General features: G+C 40.5%; 1 protein-coding gene across 1 annotated transcript; it reads left to right on the top strand.

The window, feature by feature from the left end:
- Nucleotides 1–2818: 2818 nt before the first annotated feature.
- mat2b (methionine adenosyltransferase II, beta) lies at nucleotides 2819–17712 on the top strand. Its single transcript, NM_001016828.3, is given in 7 exon segments — nucleotides 2819–2934; nucleotides 7197–7391; nucleotides 10915–11029; nucleotides 12045–12197; nucleotides 12531–12724; nucleotides 14057–14170; nucleotides 15850–17712. Coding segments are annotated over 7 exon segments (1005 nt in total). The 5' UTR covers nucleotides 2819–2871; the 3' UTR covers nucleotides 16021–17712.
- Nucleotides 17713–21079: the final 3367 nt, after the last annotated feature.

The raw sequence follows: 21079 nt of genomic DNA, 5'->3' as shown, positions 1-21079 counted from the left end.
TTGCACATTCCCTGCTACATACCCACCCATGCCTTTGCACATTCCCTGCTACATACCCACCCATGCCTTTGCACATTCCCTGCTACATACCCACCCATGCCTTTGCACATTCCCTGCTACATACCCACCCATGCCTCTGCACATTCCCTGCTACATACCGACCCATGCCTCTGCACATTCCCTGCTACATACCCACCCATGCCTTTGCACATTCCCTGCTACATACCCACCCATGCCTTTGCACATTCCCTGCTCCATACCCACCCATGCCTTTGCACATTCCCTGCTACATACCCACCCATGCCTTTGCACATTCCCTGCTACATACCCACCCATGCCTCTGCACATTCCCTGCTACATACCCACCCATGCCTTTGCACATTCCCTGCTACATACCCACCCATGCCTTTGCACATTCCCTGCTACATACCCACCCATGCCTTTGCACATTCCCTGCTCCATACCCACCCATGCCTTTGCACATTCCCTGCTCCATACCCACCCATGCCTTTGCACATTCCCTGCTCCATACCCACCCATGCCTTTGCACATTCCCTGCTACATACCCACCCATGCCTTTGCACATTCCATGCTCCCAGTAACAGTAGAGGGGGCACAGGCCATGGGTAGTGATTACACACTTTAAAAAGGCATGTTTCCCATATATATGTAGGGGAGCTGTGTACACTTGTCTCTCCTCTGTGTTGTTACTGTGTAAGGAGGAGGAGCCCCCACCCTCTGTGTGAGCTGACAGGAAGGAAGTGAGAGAAGGAGGTGCTGATGGGAACAAGGAAGCAGAGAGAGACGAGCAAGGTGCTGGTAGCTTACAAAGTGTTCTGTATAAGAAAGTAATTGGGAACCCCCCAGTGCCAGAAAGTGCGCTCTTTTAGGGTGCGGAAGGAAAGGGGGTCCTGTACAGGGCTCTGAAGAGCAAAGCTTGCTCTTCTCAGGGCACGGAAAGCCAAAGGGAGTTCTTATCAAGACTCTGAAGCAATTGCCACATAAGTGGGGGATTCCCCTCAGTAGTTCAGAAAGTACCAGCTATGTTATGTGAGTGAAGTTGCCCCTGGCTGGCAGGCTGTATCTATCTCTGACAATTTAAAGGTATAGCATCCGCCAATAAATCCATCAACCTTTCCTGTGTGTGTTGTGAATCAGAGAAGTTTCCCAGGGAGGGGTACCACAACAACCTTTTCTGACCCTGGGTGGAGGCACGCCATTTATCAGTGTACCTGCTCTTCCAGATAGCGGAGGCACAGGGCTCCTGTAGCGCCACACGCAAGTGAATGCATGCTACATCTCATGCAGCAGTGAAAGAGGGCTATATACATACCCCCTAACTGTCCCGCTTTTCGCGGGACAGTCCCGGTTTTTACAGCGCGTCCCGCTGTCCCGGATTGTTCAATGAATGTCCCGCATTACGGAAATGCAGAACATTCATTAAACTATCCAGGCCAGCGGGACGCGCTGGCTACAGCGGATCGCTCCGGCTCCTTCTTCTTGGGCTCCCGCTCCTTATTCGGCTCCTCGTACGGCGGCGACAGGTCCTTTTATAAGGTTGCGCCCGTGCACACGTGTGACGTCACACGTACGCACGGGCGCAACCATATAAAAGGACCTGTCGCCGCCTTACGAGGAGTCGAGTAAGGAGCAGGAGCCCAAGAAGTCTATGGGGGCCGCTATGTATGAGGTACTCACTATGGGGGCAATTGGGGGGGTACTGTGTATGGGGGGCACTTTATGGGGGCACTGTGTATAGGGGCTCTGTGTATGGGGGCTACTGTATTTGGGGGGACACTGTGTAAGGAGGGCTACTGTGTATGGGGGGGGCACTGTGTATGGGGGGCTCTGTGTATGGGGGGCTACTGTGTATGGGGGGACACTGTGTAAGGAGGGCTACTGTGTATGGGGGGGCTCTGTGTATGGGGGCTACTGTGTATGGGGGGGAACTGTGTATGAAGGGCTACTGTGTATGGGGGGGGCACTGTGTAAGGAGGGCTACTGTGTATGGGGGGGCACTGTGTAAGGAGGGCTACTGTATATGGGGGGCACTGTGTATGGGGGGGCACTGTGTATGGGGGGCACTGTATGGGGGGACACTGTGTAAGGAGGGCTACTGTGTATGGGGGGGCACTGTGTATGAAGGGCTACTGTGTATGGGGGCACTGTGTAAGGAGGGCTACTGTGTATGGGGGCACTGTGTAAGGAGGGCTACTGTGTAAGGAGGACTACTGTGTATGGGGGCACTTTCTATGGGGGCACTGTGTATGGAGGGTACTTTCTTTGGGGTGCTGTCTATTGGGCCATCTTGGGCACTATTTTAAAAATGGGGTGTGGCAATTGGGGCATGGCCACAAAGTGGGCGTGGCCAAAAAAATGGCTTTTTGTCCCTCTTTTCATTTTTCAAATGTTGGGAGCTATGTACATATACTTTTTTTTTTTTTTTCATTTCTCAAATTTGGACTACTTTCAAAGTGGCTTTTGCCTGGTTTTAGAACGAACTTTGGCTGGTTTGGAAAAAATCTGGCAACCTTAGCACCCCACACATATTCCATTGCCCCTGCGCAGCCTCATAGTGCCCTCCATGACCAGAAAGTTGTCCCCACTGTAAATCAAAGCAGGGCCTAACCAAACCAAAGGCTTTTGGGCCATAATACAGCCCGCTACGCCTTCCTATCGTGTTACATGGCTCCCAAGTCTCCGCACTGCGCGCCGCTATTCACACATTCGCTTTAGCTGAGCCGCCTGAGCAGCCGGACTTCCCATCCCTGAGCAGAGCAGTCACATGGTGTAGTGACGTCAAGCTTGAGGAGAGGGGCTTGCAGACGCCAATTGCTGCTGAGTTTGGAAAGAAACGCTGGGCGAGGAGCGATGGAAGGAAGGCACAAGGAGTACAGGATCCGTTTCTCCCCCGGCTGGGTTGAGGTTGTGCAGGTGAGTGGGGTAAAGCATAATGCTTTGTGGCACCTCAGCGCCTTCGTTGGTGTCTAGTACCCACAGTCTCTACCGGAAGTTGAACTGGTGTTTATGCTTTCGATTCCAGTGCTGCATCTTGCAGGGTCCCTATGCACTGCCCTTCTGCACTGGCTAAACAACAGCAAATATGAAAAGCAAACAATGAAGCCCTTCCTGATTATATTGGACTCCCTGCATCTATGAGCTGTGTATAAGCTGTGCTAGCTGCACACCCCTGCATTCAATGGGATCTACCCCCCCCAAACTTCATAACGAAAATAAATGTCATTTTAGTTAACTTTCTGTGTTGTTTTTAGTTATATTTAAACGCCTGTCTTGCCATATATATTATTATCTTCTGATCCAGTGTTGCCAGCTGCAGCAGAACTGCTACATTGTTTCAAGAGGACAGAAAGGGCTAAACGTGCTGTTTCAGCAAATAAGTGTAAAATGATTGAACATTTGTAATGAATGAATATTGGCAAGTTACTTGAATCATACAAAAAGTTTAGAACTAGAATCTGTAATATATAGTTATTTTGTTTTTATGCACAGATATTATTGTATACTTTGTTGTACCATTCAGATTCTAGTACTGTGGAATGTTGTTTTTTATCACTATGCCACACCTCCTCTTATTCTGTGTTGATGCAGACTGAAGTGACAGTGTGGGGAGGGTTTTACCTATGCAGGATCTATAACTGCCTTGTTTTCGCCATACGTGCAAAGTGCAATTACAAGTGAAACTAATCCGGATTCCCATCCCATGATTATTACAGGTATCGGACCCCTTATCCGGAAACCCGTTATCCAGAAAGCTCCGAATTACGGAAAGCCCGTCTCCCTTAGACTCCATTATAATCAAATAATTCAGAATTGTAAAACTGATTTCCTTTTTCTATGTAGAAATAAAACGGTACCTTGGAATTGATCCCAACTAAGATATAAATAATCCTTATTGGATGCAAAACAATCCTCTTGGGTTTAATTAATGTTTTATTGATTTTTTAGTAGACTTAAGGGGTTGAGATCCAAATTACGGAAAGACCCCTTATCCGGAATACCCTTGGTCCCGAGCATTCTGGATAATGGGTCCTATACCTGTATATGCCATTTATCAAAGTGGCTGGTTTATTTGTCGCTAGGGGTTGTGCATTTCTGCATGTTTGGCATTTGTTTTTTTACTGATTGACATATATAGGGTCAGATATACATAAATAAAGTTTTGACTGGATGTCATAATAAATGTTTATTTAAATTACACTTTAATTGTATACTCAGTAGCTGCTGCTGAACCCTTTCATTTTTAGCTCCAGCTCTGCCAGTTATCACCGTACTGCATTAACATGGTGACATTTGCATTAGAGCATTAGATTAGAGATTGCTGCTGCTCTGAGGATGTAGGACACTAAGGGCCGTGACAGAATTTTAATCGCCGGTGGGATGGCATACACGGCGCAGCGATTTGGTAAATTGCCGAAGTTGCCTTGAGAGGAAACTTCTGCGATTTTGGCGATGTGTATGCCATCCCACCGGCAATTTACATTCTAGCCGATGGGATGGCATTTTGGGGAGATTTGCCACGGCCCTTAGTGTCCTACATCCTCAGAGCATTTCGGGAAGATTAGTCACCCGCAACTAGTGCTGGGCGGTATACCGGTATAAACCGAACACCGTTTTTTTTTAAAAAAATGATATAAATTTTTAACTTACCGGCATACCGGTGTGCACGCCTCCTGGCAATTTTTCTTACTATTTCCGGGTTGTGCGCGCTGACGTTACGTGCGCACTGACGTCACACGCGCAACCCGGAAATAGAAAAATTGCCAGGAGGCTCTACAAAAGCGCCGTCGCTAGGACGCATACCAATGTGAGCTGTCGGGGGTGCCTGCGGCTGCCTGGCAAGTCATTTATATTTATGTGAAGGGGATGGGGGGGTGTTTGGGGTGGGGGGTGCGGATGGGGGGGTGTTTGGGGTTGGGGGGGTGTTTGGGGTGGGGGGGGGGGTGTTTGGGGTGGTCACCTAATCATGCATGGGGAAAAAAAAATACCGTCAAATACCGTGATACCGATAAAATTTTGAAAAATACCGTGATATAAATTTTTGGTCATACCGCCCAGCACTACCCGCAACAAGGGAGATTTGTCGCGCGGCGACTAATCTCCCCATCTGTCACGACCCTAAAGGTGGCCATACACTTAGCAATTACAATCTTTCTTGCGACCTCTGGTTACAGGAAAGATCGTTCGTTTCCCTTACTGATGTTCAGGGCTAAATTGTCGGATATGGAGGTTGAAACAATACGAATTCTACGTCATTCTGCAGATTCAGCCCTTAACATAGATTTTGCTTGGGCGCCTTCAACGGTGCCCGATCAAAATCTTTTAACCTGTCCAATCGACAAGATGACCGATATCAGCAGCCTTTTGTGATATTGGTTGCCTCGTCGAGCCGCCTTACACGCACCGCATATCATACGAAACAAGGTTTCCTACGATACTATCAGCGGGTGTATGGGAATTGGAGGATGTTATGCTGCGTGGTCTGTTCTGTCAGACCTGAAGCATTTACCCACTGTGCACCCCAGTTTCCACAGTCTAAATGAATGTGAGCATAAATTGACTGATCAAACCAAATAACTTAGTATAGCCTGATTAAAACAGAAGGAAATTTAGTATGTGTAAATGGGCATTTGTGACTGTGGCATTTTTAGTTGCAAAGAACCAAGTTAGATGCAGATTAGATCATGTTGTAGGTGTTAATAATCATTGTTGGAGGTACAAGGTATATAGCTAGGTATATGCAAATGTGCACTTGTGTGGCATATATACATATGCACTGTTTTACTCCAAATGGTGAGGGACCAAAATGTTGAGCAAAATAAACCTTTGGAGTGAGTGCTGTTTATGTTGTTTCTCAGCTCGGACATCCAGGTAAAATAACAGTTTATGGGGTGAACCTACACGCGATAAAACAGTATTAATATTTTTTAATACGTTCCTACAGGTCATGTTGATAGCCTTTTGTAAGTAATTGTTACTTACAGTTTCTAAACCTGACTGTTTGGCCAACCCTTTCAACCTGTCAGACTTTCTGACACTTAACAGACTACCGCAACACAAATATGGCAGCCCCCTCTTCAAGGAACATGGAGGGTAATGTAAAAGCATCATGCAAAATCATTAAGGCATGTTTAGAAAGTGCAAGTAAAGACAATGTTACATTAGATGTAAAACAAGGTTTAATTTCTGGTGTCAGTAACTCTTTAAATTGATCTTCTAAACATTTGTTTGAGCAGGTATAATTGACACAGGTTCTATCGCCTTTTAATTCTAGCCGCACATGGACACTGATCAGGTCCTGCTAGATGTAAAAAATACAATATATATCTCTCTGTGTCTGTTGCTGGAGCCACATAATTAGGTACAAATCCTGCTCCATCTGTACATTGAATACTTGTTCAAGCACACCAGAACCCCTGGGAGCCTGCAAAAGCTCATATTACATAACTTGTCATTTTAAATCTTTTTCTATAATTCAGTAACTGTTAACCTGAAACCCAGTGAGATTATGAGTCAAGTAACCTGCAGGCTGTATTGGAAACAAAACTAACAGTAATTTAGGTTGACAAGTTCAGTAAATCTGGAACTGTTGTGTATTTTGCTGCCTTGTTTAGAAGAATTCAGGCAGAAAGACTACTATATATATAAGTTTCAGTAAAATATGAAGCCATTTATGTTGGTTAAATATTTTGATTTAAACTTGTTAAGCTGGTTGCATATCTTCATGTTTCTGCACAAAAGCCATATCAAAACTAGATAATTAGAGCAAAGCTGTTTTTAAGCAAACTAAAATATATAGGTTAGAGTTGACACCCTACCAATTACACTGCATGGTTCTGGGATTGTGTTGCCCAGTTGCAGTCCCCCAAAGGTATGTTTTTTTGCTGACTCAAACTTTGAAATGATCCAATACACAAACATATTGATTATTAATAATCAGCTTTTTAAATGGAAGGCTTGGGTAACAGTTTTCTACTGTACAGCATGTGATGTTACAATGTAACACGGCAGCTACTTCTGCCTTGAAAATGCAATTTCGTTTTGGTTAAAAATTGTTACATTAGACAAAGGTTGGAACTGGTTCAAAAATGTGGATAATTGACTTTCATGGTAACTGAATCTACTGAGCATGTTTTTGTTTTTAAGGATGATACTGAGCATGTGTTTATATTTTTTAGGATGATGTTACTATTCCTGGTAGAAGGGCTCTGATAACCGGTGCAACTGGACTTCTTGGTCGAGCTGTATATAAAGAGTTTAAGGAGAACAGTTGGCATGTGCTGGGCTGTGGGTACAGTCGTGCTCGGCCCAGATTTGAATACCTCAACCTATTAGATGCAGCAGCAGTGAAAGCACTCATCCAAGACTTTAAGGTAAGCTAAATGATAGATATTATATTAGTTACTGCCCTGCTCTTCTCACAGGCAATGTCCCTTGACCAGTGTGGTTTCTCTGAAATGGTGTTGATATTCATGTTCAGCAGTGCAGGTATGGGATCAGTTACCTGAAACCTATTATCCAGAAAGCTCAGAATTAAAGGATGGTCAACTCTCACAGATTTGATTTTAAGTGAATAATTCTAGTTTTCTTTTAAAGCGATTACCCCTCTTTCTGTTAAAATAAAACAGTACCTTGTAGTTGATGGTAATTAAGCAGCATGAATCCATATTGAAGGCAGTACAATCCGATTGGGTTTATTTATTCTTTAAATTATTTTCTATCAGGCTTAAGATATGTGATCCAACTTACAGAAAGATCCCTTTATGGAAAACTTAAGGTCCCAAGCATTCCAGATAGTAGATGGCATTCTGCATCTTAGTCTTCATTAAAAGACGCTATGTGGGTAGCTCAAGTGACCCCAGCCTTTGAAAATTTAGGGTGATTATGCTGAAAAATCGACATTGGGGTAATTGGTACAGAACTTGATAAGATAACCTCAGACATAATGATTGATTGGGCATTGCTTTATTTATTTATTTATGTTTTTTAAATTGTCCAGTTGTATTGACCATAAAAGAAATGTAAAGTCAAAAGATAAACCAAAGTAAGCTCTGAATGCTTTTCTGAACACTTTTGCACATCACATTCATTTTCTGCTTTGAGAAGTTCAAAGGATTATGGCAGTGTTATACTGGTATAAGGGACCTGTTTGGTTTGCCTGTGGTCTCGGTGGACTGCCGAGCTGTCAGTATAAGGATTAAAGGACATGGTGACCCCACACACAAAAACTGAATCAGTGAACAGCCTCTTTGAAATCTTTCAATACCTGCCATACTGGTTGTCCAGAGGTTAATAGTAAGGCTGCAGCATCTCCTTAATCACTTAGATTTCCTTCGCCTCCTGTAACCCACTCAGCCGCCTCCCTCAGGAATTTGCTTAGACTTCTGGCTTGTGGGCATGCTCAGTTATTTTAAGCTCAGATTACTAAACATGCCCCCCAGTCTAGCAGCCAGTGAAGAGATGGCATTGCTGGTTCCCATAGAAACTCAGCTCTAGCTGTCTGCTTCAATTTTTAATTCTCCTAACCTCCTCTCCTGAGATCAGCTCAAACAAAGCAGAACTTTTATCAAAGACAGTTCTGCCTGTGCGAGCCAGTATTCTTGATGAAATGTATGCTGAATAAGAGTCTGTGTGTGTGTGTGTGTATGCTGTTTGCAGATTTAAATGTATCTGATTATGTATCAGAGGAAAAATGGCCCCCGGGTGAAAGCTGCTATTTGCTTTAGGAAAATGTGACGGTGCTGGCAAACAGAGGGGATACATGCAGTACAAATGATGCCATTTGGGTGGGGGAGACGTGCCCAACTGATATACATTGTAGGCAAATGTAGGCTTTACATGTCCTTTAATTAAATTTGTGTTCTGAGTCTCCACCTGGACACCACTCTGCACACACTGGAGGGAAGCAGTTTTTCCATGCATTTGTCAGTACTGTAAATCCCCAGGGAATAAGGATGGAATATGCAAACTGGTGTCTCATCATTTCTACCTGCTAACATTTTTAACATCTTAAATGAGAAACAGTACATTGCAAAAAAACTGAGCATATACAGTGGTGTGAAAAACTATTTGCCCCCTTCCTGATTTCTTATTCTTTTGCATGTTTGTCACACAAAATGTTTCTGATCATCAAACACATTTAACTATTAGTCAAAGATAACACAAGTAAACACAAAATGCAGTTTTTAAATGAGGGTTTTTATTATTTAGGGAGAAAAAAAATCCAAACCTACATGGCCCTGTGTGAAAAAGTAATTGCCCCCTGAACCTAATAACTGGTTGGGCCACCCTTAGCAGCAATAACTGCAATCAAGCGTTTGCGATAACTTGCAACGAGTCTTTTACAGCGCTCTGGAGGAATTTTGGCCCACTCATCTTTGCAGAATTGTTGTAATTCAGCTTTATTTGAGGGTTTTCTAGCATGAACCGCCTTTTTAAGGTCATGCCACAACATCTCAATAGGATTCAGGTCAGGACTTTGACTAGGCCACTCCAAAGTCTTCATTTTGTTTTTCTTCAGCCATTCAGAGGTGGATTTGCTGGTGTGTTTTGGGTCATTGTCCTGCTGCAGCACCCAAGATCGCTTCAGCTTGAGTTGACGAACAGATGGCCGGACTTTCTCCTTCAGGATTTTTTGGTAGACAGTAGAATTCATGGTTCCATCTATCACAGCAAGCCTTCCAGGTCCTGAAGCAGCAAAACAACCCCAGACCATCACACTACCGCCACCATATTTTACTGTTGGTATGATGTTCTTTTTCTGAAATACTGTGTTACTTTTACGCCAGATGTAACAGGACACGCACCTTCCAAAAAGTTCAACTTTTGTCTCGTCGGTCCACAAGATATTTTCCCAAAAGTCTTGGCAATCATTGAGATGTTTTTTAGCAAAATTGAGACGAGCCATAATGTTCTTTTTGCTTAAAAGTGGTTTGCGCCTTGGAAATCTGCCATGCAGGCCGTTTTTGCCCAGTCTCTTTCTTATGGTGGAGTCGTGAACACTGACCTTAATTGAGGCAAGTGAGGCCTGCAGTTCTTTAGATGTTGTCCTGGGGTCTTTTGTGGCCTCTTGGATGAGTTGTCTCTGCGCTCTTGGGGTAATTTTGGTCGGCCGGCCACTCCTGGGAAGGTTCACCACTGTTCCATGTTTTTGCCATTTGTGGATAATGGCTCTCACTGTGGTTCGCTGGAGTCCCAAAGCTTTAGAAATGGCTTTATAACCTTTACCAGACTGATAGATCTCAATTACTTTTGTTCTCATTTGTTCCTCAATTTCTTTGGATCTTGGTATGATGTCTAGCTTTTGAGGTGCTTTTGGTCTACTTCTCTGTGTCAGGTAGCTCCTATTTAAGTGATTTCTTGATTGAAACAGGTGTGGCAGTAATCAGGCCTGGGGGTGACTACAGAAATTGATATTGAAATTGAAAATTGAAATTGATAAACCACAGTTAAGTTATTTTTAACAAGGGGGGCAATCACTTTTTCACACAGGGCCATGTAGATTTGGAGTTTTTTTTCTCCCTTAATAACGTAAACCTTCATTTAAAAACTGCATTTTGTGTTCAATTATGTTATCTTTGACTAACAGTTAACGGTTTTTGATGAGCAGAAACATTTAAGTGTGACAAACATGCAAAAGAATAAGAAATCAGGAAGGGGGCAAATAGTTTTTCACACCACTGTATAACTTACTGCAATGCTCCATGGTTCAGTGTCAGCCCTAAATCTCTTGCTCTTGACTGGTGAATTACCTTCCCAACCCCCAGCCATCGTGCTTATGCAGTCCCTATCAAGAGCTGCGGGTCAGGTTTTTTTCAGAATCACAGTGTAAGAAAGAATCTGATTACTTTAATATACTGTCATTTTTGTTTCTAATTTTAATTGTGTAATTTCTAGCCTCATGTGATCATTCATTGTGCAGCAGAAAGGAGACCTGATATTGTGGAAAGTCAACCAGAGTTTGCCTCACTGCTAAACGTAGTGGCATCTGAGAATTTAGCAAAAGAAGCTGGTAAGAAAATCTAGACCTCACTGCTTTTTTTCTTTGTGTTTTTAGAACAAAACACCACTTTAAAAGAATACTTAAATATAAGACATAGTTACATAATTACATAGGGTTGAAAAAAAGAGTCCATCAAGTTCAACCCTTCCAAGTAAACCCAGCACATACAACCTATATACTTACCAATCTATACTATCGCATACATGGACATGGTTAATAAACCGATAAATGTATTAACATTTTAGAGGGCACAAGGCACAAGCAGTAAAATGTTTAAAGGAACAGGTCAGTGTAAAAATGAGACTGCACAAAATAAAAAATGTTTTTAATATAGATAGTTAGCCAAAAATATGTAATCTATACAGGCTGGAGTGGGCAAATGTCTAACATAATAGCCAGAACACTACTTCCTCCTTTACAGCTATCTAAGCTGTAAGCAGTCAGTAACAAATTAGTGACTTGAGAAGGGGCTATATGGGTCACCACAGTTCAGTTAGTTTGCTTTTGAATCTGACCTGCTTGCTCACAAACTAACTGAACAGTTATGTCCCATGTGCCCCCCCCCTAAAGTCACTGACTAACTAAGAGGTTAGAAAGCTGAAAGCAGGAAGTAGTGTTCTGGATATTTTGTTAGACATCTGCTTACTTCAACCTTGATAGATTACATTTTTGCCTAACTAACTATATTAGAAATATTTTGATTCAGTCATTTATCCACAGGTTTCTATGCATGTACAATCTGCAGCAGGCAAGTTTCTCTAGAAAAAGTGACATCCAAAAGGTTTTGAACTGCATATCACCTTTTATTAGTATATCTCTCCAATGAGGTACAGTAGTAAAATATGATTGCAGTTGAACACTTATAATTATTAGCATAATTTTAGTGATTCATCTGTTTTCTCATCCAACCACTATACACAATTTATACACAAATAAGTAATTGTATTGGCTTCCTGATGAATAAGTCAAGTAAATAATGTCATACTGAAATAAATATTTTTGTGTTTACATTTTTTTTTTATAGCTGGAGTCGGAGCATTTCTTATTTATGTTAGCTCAGATTATGTTTTTGATGGAACAAGCCCACCTTACAGGGAAGATTCCGTACCAAATCCCTTGAACCTTTATGGCAAAACAAAACTTGAAGGAGAGAGAGCAGTATTGCACAATAATGAAGGTATTGTCTCCAAATATCATTCTGTATATTAAAATTACTTTTTAGTGTGAAAGATACACTGGTATTGGTTAAGTGGCTTTGCTCTGGAGTAGAAATATCAGCCAAAAACAACAAAGCTCTTTTCAGGTGATTTTATCTCTTGTGTTCCAGTTCTAACAACAGCTGCTAAACAATAGCACATCCAGTGCTGCTGGCTACCAGTCTCTTTTTTTAAAAGCATGGCAGTATGAGACAGCAGCGTAGTTCAAATTAACTCCTGGGTTATACGACCCTCTTGTCCTTATTTTATTTATGGTTCTAAAATCTGACTCTTACTCGTTTGCTTTGTAATAGGTGCTGCAGTTCTTCGAGTGCCAGTGCTATATGGAGACGTGGAAAAACTTAGTGAAAGCGCAGTCACAATTCTGTTCGATAAGGTGCAGTTTAGCAACAAGTCAGCAAATATGGACCATTGGCAGCAAAGGTTTCCAACATATGTCAAAGATGTTGCTAGTGTTTGCCTTCAATTAACAGAGCGTAGACTTCAGGTAAAAGGCACCACTAACTTGTTTCATAAAGCAGAATAAAAAGAAATGCAAACATAATGCTTATCAACTAGTTTCTTTCAAATATATATATCTCCTAACCAGCCACTTGTCACTGAATATCTCCCATCTGCCTTTTATCTAGCGTACTGCAAAGAACCAAAATTTAGAATAATGGAGGTATACTTTCCCTTTAAAAAACAAAAAATATTTAGGTGCTAAGGTTTCCAAATCCCCCCAACAGAGGATTAAATATACCATGGAAACCCACATACAAACCCTGCAGACTAGAAAAGTATAAACCAGGGTGGTACTATAGTTAAAAAAAGAAACTTTTTTTATTTACCGGGATATTGTATAACAACAATTTTACATTTGTAAAAAAAAAAATAAAATCACAATATTCATCAATGTACAAGTCAATACATTCCACCCAGTGATAAGCAAAAAGAAATGAAGGCAGATACTCTGGATGAGAGAATACCCCAACATTTTGGCTGAAACGCCTTTATCAAGGGTACTGTAAAGAACCACCATGGCCTGGGCTGAAATGCTATAGATCATATTGGTTACTGATGTTGTGCTATTGTTACCATAAAAGATAAGAAAATAACATGAAGAGTGCCATGGTGAAGATAAAATAAACTATACCAGAGAACAACACACAAGGACAATGCATTGAGCACTAAAGTTGTGTTAGTTATGTTGAATATAGGCAATATAGATATAGTAGAACTTTCTCAGTTTTCTTGAAAATGTTTCACCACTCATCTGAGCAGCAGCTTCTTCCAACTGAAGAAGCCATTTGGATGATTGGTGAAAAATTAGGAAACTCAAAGTCCAGTTGATTTAGATTTAATTCTACTAGATAGTGGTGTATATCATGACCTGGACTTCATAGATAAATATAGACAAATCTTCATATATAAATATAGGCAAATAGTTTTCTCCAGTCTAGTAAACCCTGCAAATCTATTATCGGTTTATAAGTACATTTAAAGCAGTTTTATTGGAAGTCATGAGTAACTGGTCTGGTAAACAGTTGCTGTGTTACAAACTCTGTTTATTACCAATACCCATATTGTTTAATGTAACATAGATTTTGTTTAAAGTGGAAAACAATTAATGTTGTAGCATTATATATTGGGTATGGGATAACCAGGCAGATTTTCACATCAGACACTCCTTATCACTGCTTAAAACACACAAGGCAGCATGCAAAAGTTAGTAGCTGTTTTGGGGTAGTACTATAGGCATTCCATTTTTTTGTGGCTTTATATAGTAAGTGAGATCTGTTTAATTTCATCTAAATATTCGTGGCTCCATTTCTCCTAGGATCCATCTATTAAGGGTATATACCACTGGTCTGGAAATGAACAGATGACCAAATATGAAATGACTTGTGCCATGGCAGATGCCTTCAACCTTCCCAGCAGCCATCTGCGTCCAGTAAGTAAATCTGTGGTGCAAATAAAACACTAATACTCAGTGTTCTAAGCCTTGCTAATTAATGCTTCTGTTTATGTCTCCTGCTATACATGTGTTCGCTTTTCCAGCCACTGGTTCTTATAAATGCATAATGCCTCTAATATTTCTGAATAATTCTAGCCAATTTTAACCGTGATGCCAGAGCATCTATGCATGTATGGCCAGTTGAAGGGCCATTTAGACTGAAAATTTAACAAATCTTGTGGATCAAGAATTGTGGTTTCTGATAGTAATTTTTTATCAGCTGAAAGGAAATAAAGTAAATCCACACTTACTTCTATTCTTTTCCTTCTTTCTGACTGTTTGGCCAGATGGCCAAAAGTAATGAAACAATTCAAAGCTAGCCGTAAATATTTATGGTCCCTCAAATGGTGTCCTCCCATTCAGCGTTAGAGCTGATTAGTTGGAGTTCCATACATGTCACCCCATATAATGCCACCTTTGTGTGGTCTGCATTGACACTAGGTGCCCCTGTTAACACTTTACATGCCAGCCCTTTTAACTAAGCAGTCACATTATTGTGCTTACTGACACAATCTTTAGACTTGGGGCCTCCATAGCAGTTATAGTCAGATATTCATGTTCTGCTATAAAAAAAATGCAACTGCCATGTGAGCAGCAAGTACAGAAGAGTTCATTTAATAAGGAATAGGCAATGGTGCTGGAATATTAAAGTACAAGAGAACTCTATCATAGATAGTAAGTCATTGGACAGGCATAGTTTTTGTATCCTCTGCAGCACTGTACATTTTCATTGTGCAACCTTTGTGCTGATCAAACCTCTAAATAAAAAAGAGTAAATCCCACATAAAATAACATAAAATAACACATAGAGCGCCTCTCCTTTATAAAGACCCAAAGTTTGCACTGCAGCTCATTTAAGAAACTGGCACATATACATTTGCTGCAATCTGGAGCAAGCATTTCCTTCCATGAACAGCAGTGCAGGCACAGATTGACCCACGGTGCATGAGAATCTATGATGCAGCAGGCAGAGAAACTTTACAGACTTCGGCTTAAAAAAGGCTAAGGCACCCCCAAGTGACTTAAATCGCTCACCTTTTACCCCGGGCTGGTGCCCCTGTTTGGAGAGAATAGCACCAGCCTTGGGTACCTGCTGAGCTTCCTGCTTCGCGTGCGCGCGCGTAGTAGAGTGGAAAAGCCGAACTTAAACTAGGCTTTTCACTCTACTGCACATGCCATTGTCATTCTTCTGGCACAACATTTATAGGTTTGGGCTGCCGTGTGTGTGTGCAGGAGAGTTAAAGAAGTATTGCCCCTGCCCACTGAAGCCTTCACTAAGGCATGTGCAATTTGCCCATTTCCTTTGTTTTTACTGATTCCCTCTGGCCAGTGGACATAAATATCTACTGGTCACTATTTATATAAGGTGCACTGAAGGACTGAACCATGAATTAAGTAATGGACACAATGATTTGATGAAACACCAACAGTATTTTTACGCTGAATGTTTTTTTCTTGTGCTATTTAAAGAAAGCAATAATAAAAAGGAGAAGAAAAAGGGAAAAATCTAAGGATTTAGAATGCAGTGTAATTATATTTAAATTAAGCATCTATGAAATCTAAATTGGTAATTAATTTTCTGTTCTCTTTTTTTTTTACCCATTTCTTTTCTCTAGATCACAGATGAGCCTGTTGGGGCAACTCCTCGGCCATGGAATCCCCAGCTTGACTGTTCCAAATTGGAGAAAATAGGCATTGGTCAGAGAACACCATTCAGAGTGGGCATTAGGGAAAGCCTTTGGCCATTCTTAGTGGACAAGAGATGGAGACAAACAGTCTTCCATTAGATGCTAGATATTTCCCTGAAGAAATAAAAATAGATATTTCTACATTTTTCTTAAAGAAAATTAGTTTTATATGTTAGTGGTTAAAAAAAAAAGTAATATTAATAACTGTGTTGGCAGTTGATGATCTTTTTTTTTTCTCTCAAATTGTAAGTTTATCAGATCAAGTTCTGCTTAAAAGGGTGCCTAAAGATGCTTAGGTATGATAGTGGAGATATTTGCCTTTAATTCTGTCCCAAGCGTTTTTTTTTTTTTTTTTTTTTTTTTACTTTCGTTGCTCTTTAACTGCTAATGCAAGTTAACAGGTACCCTTAACATTTTGAAGCACTTAGAAACTTCATATGACTCATTCTTGTTAGTGTCTTGAATCTCCATTACATTAAAAAAAAAAACTATAGGTAAATGATGGCCCTGCTAAAACAAATTCCTATCAAGATGACCCAGTGATTCTTTAGGGTTAAGAAAAATGCTGTCCACCAAGCAGTGATGCCTTTTTTCACACTGATGCCCTCGGGTGTGTACACATTTGTAGTTCTGCAATAAATGTTTGGCACATATGCTTGACCCAGTTATTGGGGATCTTGGTTAACAATGTGCGTGCTCTCTCAGAGGGTATTGTAAACCGCTCCAGGTATTGATCATGAAAAAGGTATCTGTTCTGCTTTTCCAGCCATTGGTAAATACATTGAGCAGGGGTACCCATAGTTACCAAATACCACTAGCGCGCCATAAGTATACATTATATGTTAGGATATTCTTGGGCTGTTCCACCAGTGAGACAGTGCAAATGCAAAATAATACTCAAACTGCTTGTTTGACAGCTTCCATTACAGCACTGTCGAAACATTAATGAATAATGTTTATTTTGGGTTGTGCTGTATGCCATATTTGCTTTGGAATGATTCCTATGTCAGAAATAGCAAATGTAGCTGCTGTTACTCCCTGTCCTTCATATATTTCTATAGTGACCATACACTGGCTGACTGTCCCATGGGCCTAAAGGGTGGATATTGCACCTTTCTATTATCCATTTGTTTGGGTCAGCAGTTTAAAGAATTGGTACTAGTGAGAAGGAGCTGCCAGTGCAGCATGCATTGGCTGACATGGATGAAATTTTCAAACCGTCTTGATCGACAAACTGACCAATATCCACTGTACAAAAATATCTGTTGAGATTGTCTGCCCAACACCTAAATCAGTGTTATCAGTCGTTTATGGCTAGCTTCCTGTCTATAATGAAACTATTGTCTGTACCAGTTGAAGAACCTCTCAATTCCTTCCTCAGCTATGTGTTTATGTAACTATGTTTCTGCTCTGCATGGCTTTAGCCCCTTTGACAATACAAGGAAAGTATATGAAACTGTACTTTTGGAGTAATAGAGAGGCATAAAGCTGAATGTCCTGTACTGTGCCAGGTCAGGGATTGCAGTGGTGGGTGATTAAAGTAAAGGCTCAAGGATAAATTCCATGCACACAGAAATAGCTGTGAGAGGTTATCTGAGTTGTGCCATTTGCTCTGCATTACAGTACTGTTTGTATTTGTCTCCATCAGTTTATTGGTTGTGTAACGGCAGATGTGAACAAATGTTTCTGTCTGCAGAAGAACCCTCTTTTACCTTCTCTGGCTGTGAAACTCTTATGTATTTTTGAACTGTTTTTGTTAAGTACAGAATAAAATATATTTGTGAAATTAAAGTTGTTTGTTTTTCCTGAAAGCAAGGTTAACAGCAAAATGTTATCGGCCCTGAATTCTGTTTTCTTCCTAAACAAAGCCCTTAGCTAACCCTCTCATAATAATAGGCTCGTGTAACAGATTCTAAGCTGTGATGATGTCAGTGCTGGTATATTTTGATAAAATAAGGGCTTGCACTCAAATAATCACAGGCATAGTGATAGTATTAAAAGGTAATTATATTTTATATGGTATTCAAAAGGTTTAACAAAAATCAATTTTAATCAATACAATACTGTTAATTTCACATAATTCTATAAGAAAATTCATACCACAAGAGTGTACACAGGTAAAGAAAAAGGACACACAGGTGAGCGTATACACTTGCCAAAGATGAGAATTACCCCAACGTTTTGGCACAGAAAGCCTTTCTCAAGGGGAATCCTGATGTCAGTGTTGGGCCAGGCACCTTAGGCAACCCAGCTGGCCACCGGAGGGGGTATGTCAGGTAAACAAAGAGCAAGCATTGTGGGAGAAATGGACCTGGACTAGGGGTAGGCAAAAGAGGTACAGGTATGTGCCTAGCACCCCCCCTCCCCCCAAAATTGCACCCTAGGCTCATGGCTCCTCTGCCTACCCCTATGGCTATTTGCAACTAATACTGCAACTCCAGGAGCTCCCTCCCAGTATACGGAACATAGCACCCATAAGGTGCATTTTGCACCTTTGCAAAACTATTATGTGCTATGTGCATTAGTGTGCAGTAAGTGGGGCATGGCTATCTGTGGCTGCTGCACCAAGGGAAGAAGCTGCTGATATTCACTACGTGGCCACCATAGGTTGGTTGTGGTCACAGGAACATTTTTCCTGAGAACCAAAATATTAGATAATGTATGTTATAGTGGTATAGTGGAAACTTTCTCTGCTTATCCAAACCTAATGGTTACACAGTTATCTTCTATAAACCACCTCTTAGAGCTGATATTACCTTAGCACCTACTTAGTGCCTTTCCCAGACCAGACATGGGGGCAACATAATAGTATTTTAATAAAGTATCAGTTATCCTTTTGAAAAGATATATTCGCTATTATTCCAAGTTTCAGTTCTATAGCAAGTGGTTCCAAAAACCTGCAAGCTCAGGAAAAAGGTTATGTATTGAACATTATGCCCATACTCCTCTTGAAGCCTTAGAGACCACAAGATGTCAGTATAATACAAGTAATGGGCAACATGCCTCTGCTTTAAAATAGTGTGAATTGGTGTTTCTTTTGTTTCGAAGGTGGTATCTTCTTATTTCTACCAAGAGATTTAATGCATAGATACAATCCAACATATACAGGTATGGGATCCCTTATCCGGAAACCCATTATCCATAAAGTTCCGAATTACAGAAAGGCCATCTCCCATAGACTCCATTATAAGTAAATCATTCTAATTTTTAAAAATAATTTCTCTGTAATAATAAAACAATACCTTGTAGTTGATCCCAGATAAGATATTATTTATCCTTATTGGAGGCAAAACAATCCTATTGGGGGGTTTAATCAATATTTAAATGATTTTTAGCAGTCTTAAGTTATGGAGATCCAAATTACGGAAAGATCCCTTATCCGGAAAACCCCAGGTCCCGAGCATTCTGGATAATAGGTCCCATACCTGTACTGAGAAATTTATATCATTTATTTGTGTGGTCTGTTATTCTTTTATTTGGTGGGATTTTTATTTTTAAATGTTATAGTTAGATTGTGTGTTGTACTGATTATAATACACATGGGGAAGAAACAGGAACGCAGGAACAAAAAAGCCCAAACAGAATACTAAGGTATAAAAATAGCTACAATAAAAAAATAATTGTATGGTTGCATTTAATCACCTATGGCAGTTGGTGCTAGTCAAAATGTCTGTCAGTCACTGATAGTATTTATAACGCACACAGAGTGGTGATCAAGTGAGCGTTTTGCAGGGTTGGGCTCCAGATTAGTGATGAGTTGACTTTCTCTCCAGGTATGGTTTAACATACATCATATTTACCTTCCACCAATGGGAACTGAGCCCTCCCACTTGCTATATAAGGAGGTGCCTGGATGCCCATTGCTTAGTGTGTTGTAGTTAGTGGTTAGAGCAGGAGTTAGTAGATTTGAGTGATCTATAGTACAAGTAGGTTTGTTGGAACTTGACCTTAACCTCAATGTTATTTCCTCTTCCCATTGACTCCATTACATTTTCAGAAATTTTTCACATTTGAGTCCATTTTTCTGCGGATTCATCAAAGTAAAAGACCACAAATTTGTTTTCAAATTCTCTAATACATCCTGTAAGTTTCTTTCATGCATTAAAATATTTATTGCTTATTTGTTACATTTTTAGTCCTTGTGCTAAAACTTGGATGCACGTTAAATATTAAATGAATTTTTTACACTAATATTGAATTATTACTCAATACAGGGCCCTAGAATTCTGTGAGATGGCACTGGTTTTTGGGATTTTTAACAGGACAATCAGAGGACATAATAAAAAATATTAGGACTGCTTGAGTTTAAGTTAACTTTTAATATGTCATAGAATGTTCTATTCCTAGCAACTTTGCATTTGGTCTTCATTAATAATTTTTTTTTATAATGTTTGAACTATTAGTCTCTTCTACATCTTTCCAGCTTTCAAATAGGGGTCACTGACCAGAGCAGCTAAAAAACTATTGTTCACTGAGGTTACAATATTGTTGTTATTGCTACTTTTATCTTTCTGTTCAGTCCCTCTCATATTCATATTCCAGTCTCTCATTCAAACCACTGCCTGGTTGGTAAGGTAAAAATGACCCTAGCAACCAGATAGCTGCTAAAACTGGAGAGCTGCTGAAAAAATTGAAATAACTCAAAAACCACAAATAAAACATGAAAACCAGTTGCAAATTGTCTCAGAATATCATTGCCTACATCATACTAAAATGTAGTTTAAATGTGAACATCCCCTTTAGAAACCCCCTCACTTATAGGATTCTGAGCCATCACAGTTCAGTGCTCCCTTCCTTTGTAAATATTAATCCCCTTTAGTTCCAAGTCCCAGGATGCAATTGCAGCCCCCCCACCCCCTGCAATTACTTTCCTGGTTTTGTTGTATATGTTTTATTTAAACATACAGATATCTGCCACATACAAATCTAAATTCCAGCGGAACCATTTCCAGTCTTTGCTTTATATTTCATATCTGTATTGATCTGTTGGAAATCTGTCTTTCCTTTGCTGTTATTTGCAAAGCCAATGAAACATCTTACACAAGAAGTACTGCCTGGAGATTTATTTTAGATTGAAATATATGTTTTCTTCCTATAGAGGTTTTCTTTGCCTGACTTTTTTCTTTCTCCTACCTGCAAGGAGTTTATACATTCTCAC

The sequence above is a fragment of the Xenopus tropicalis genome, chromosome 3 (assembly GCF_000004195.4).
Source record: "Xenopus tropicalis strain Nigerian chromosome 3, UCB_Xtro_10.0, whole genome shotgun sequence".
Classification (NCBI taxonomy): Eukaryota; Metazoa; Chordata; class Amphibia; order Anura; family Pipidae; genus Xenopus; species Xenopus tropicalis.
This window is presented reverse-complemented; position numbering and strand designations above follow the sequence as displayed.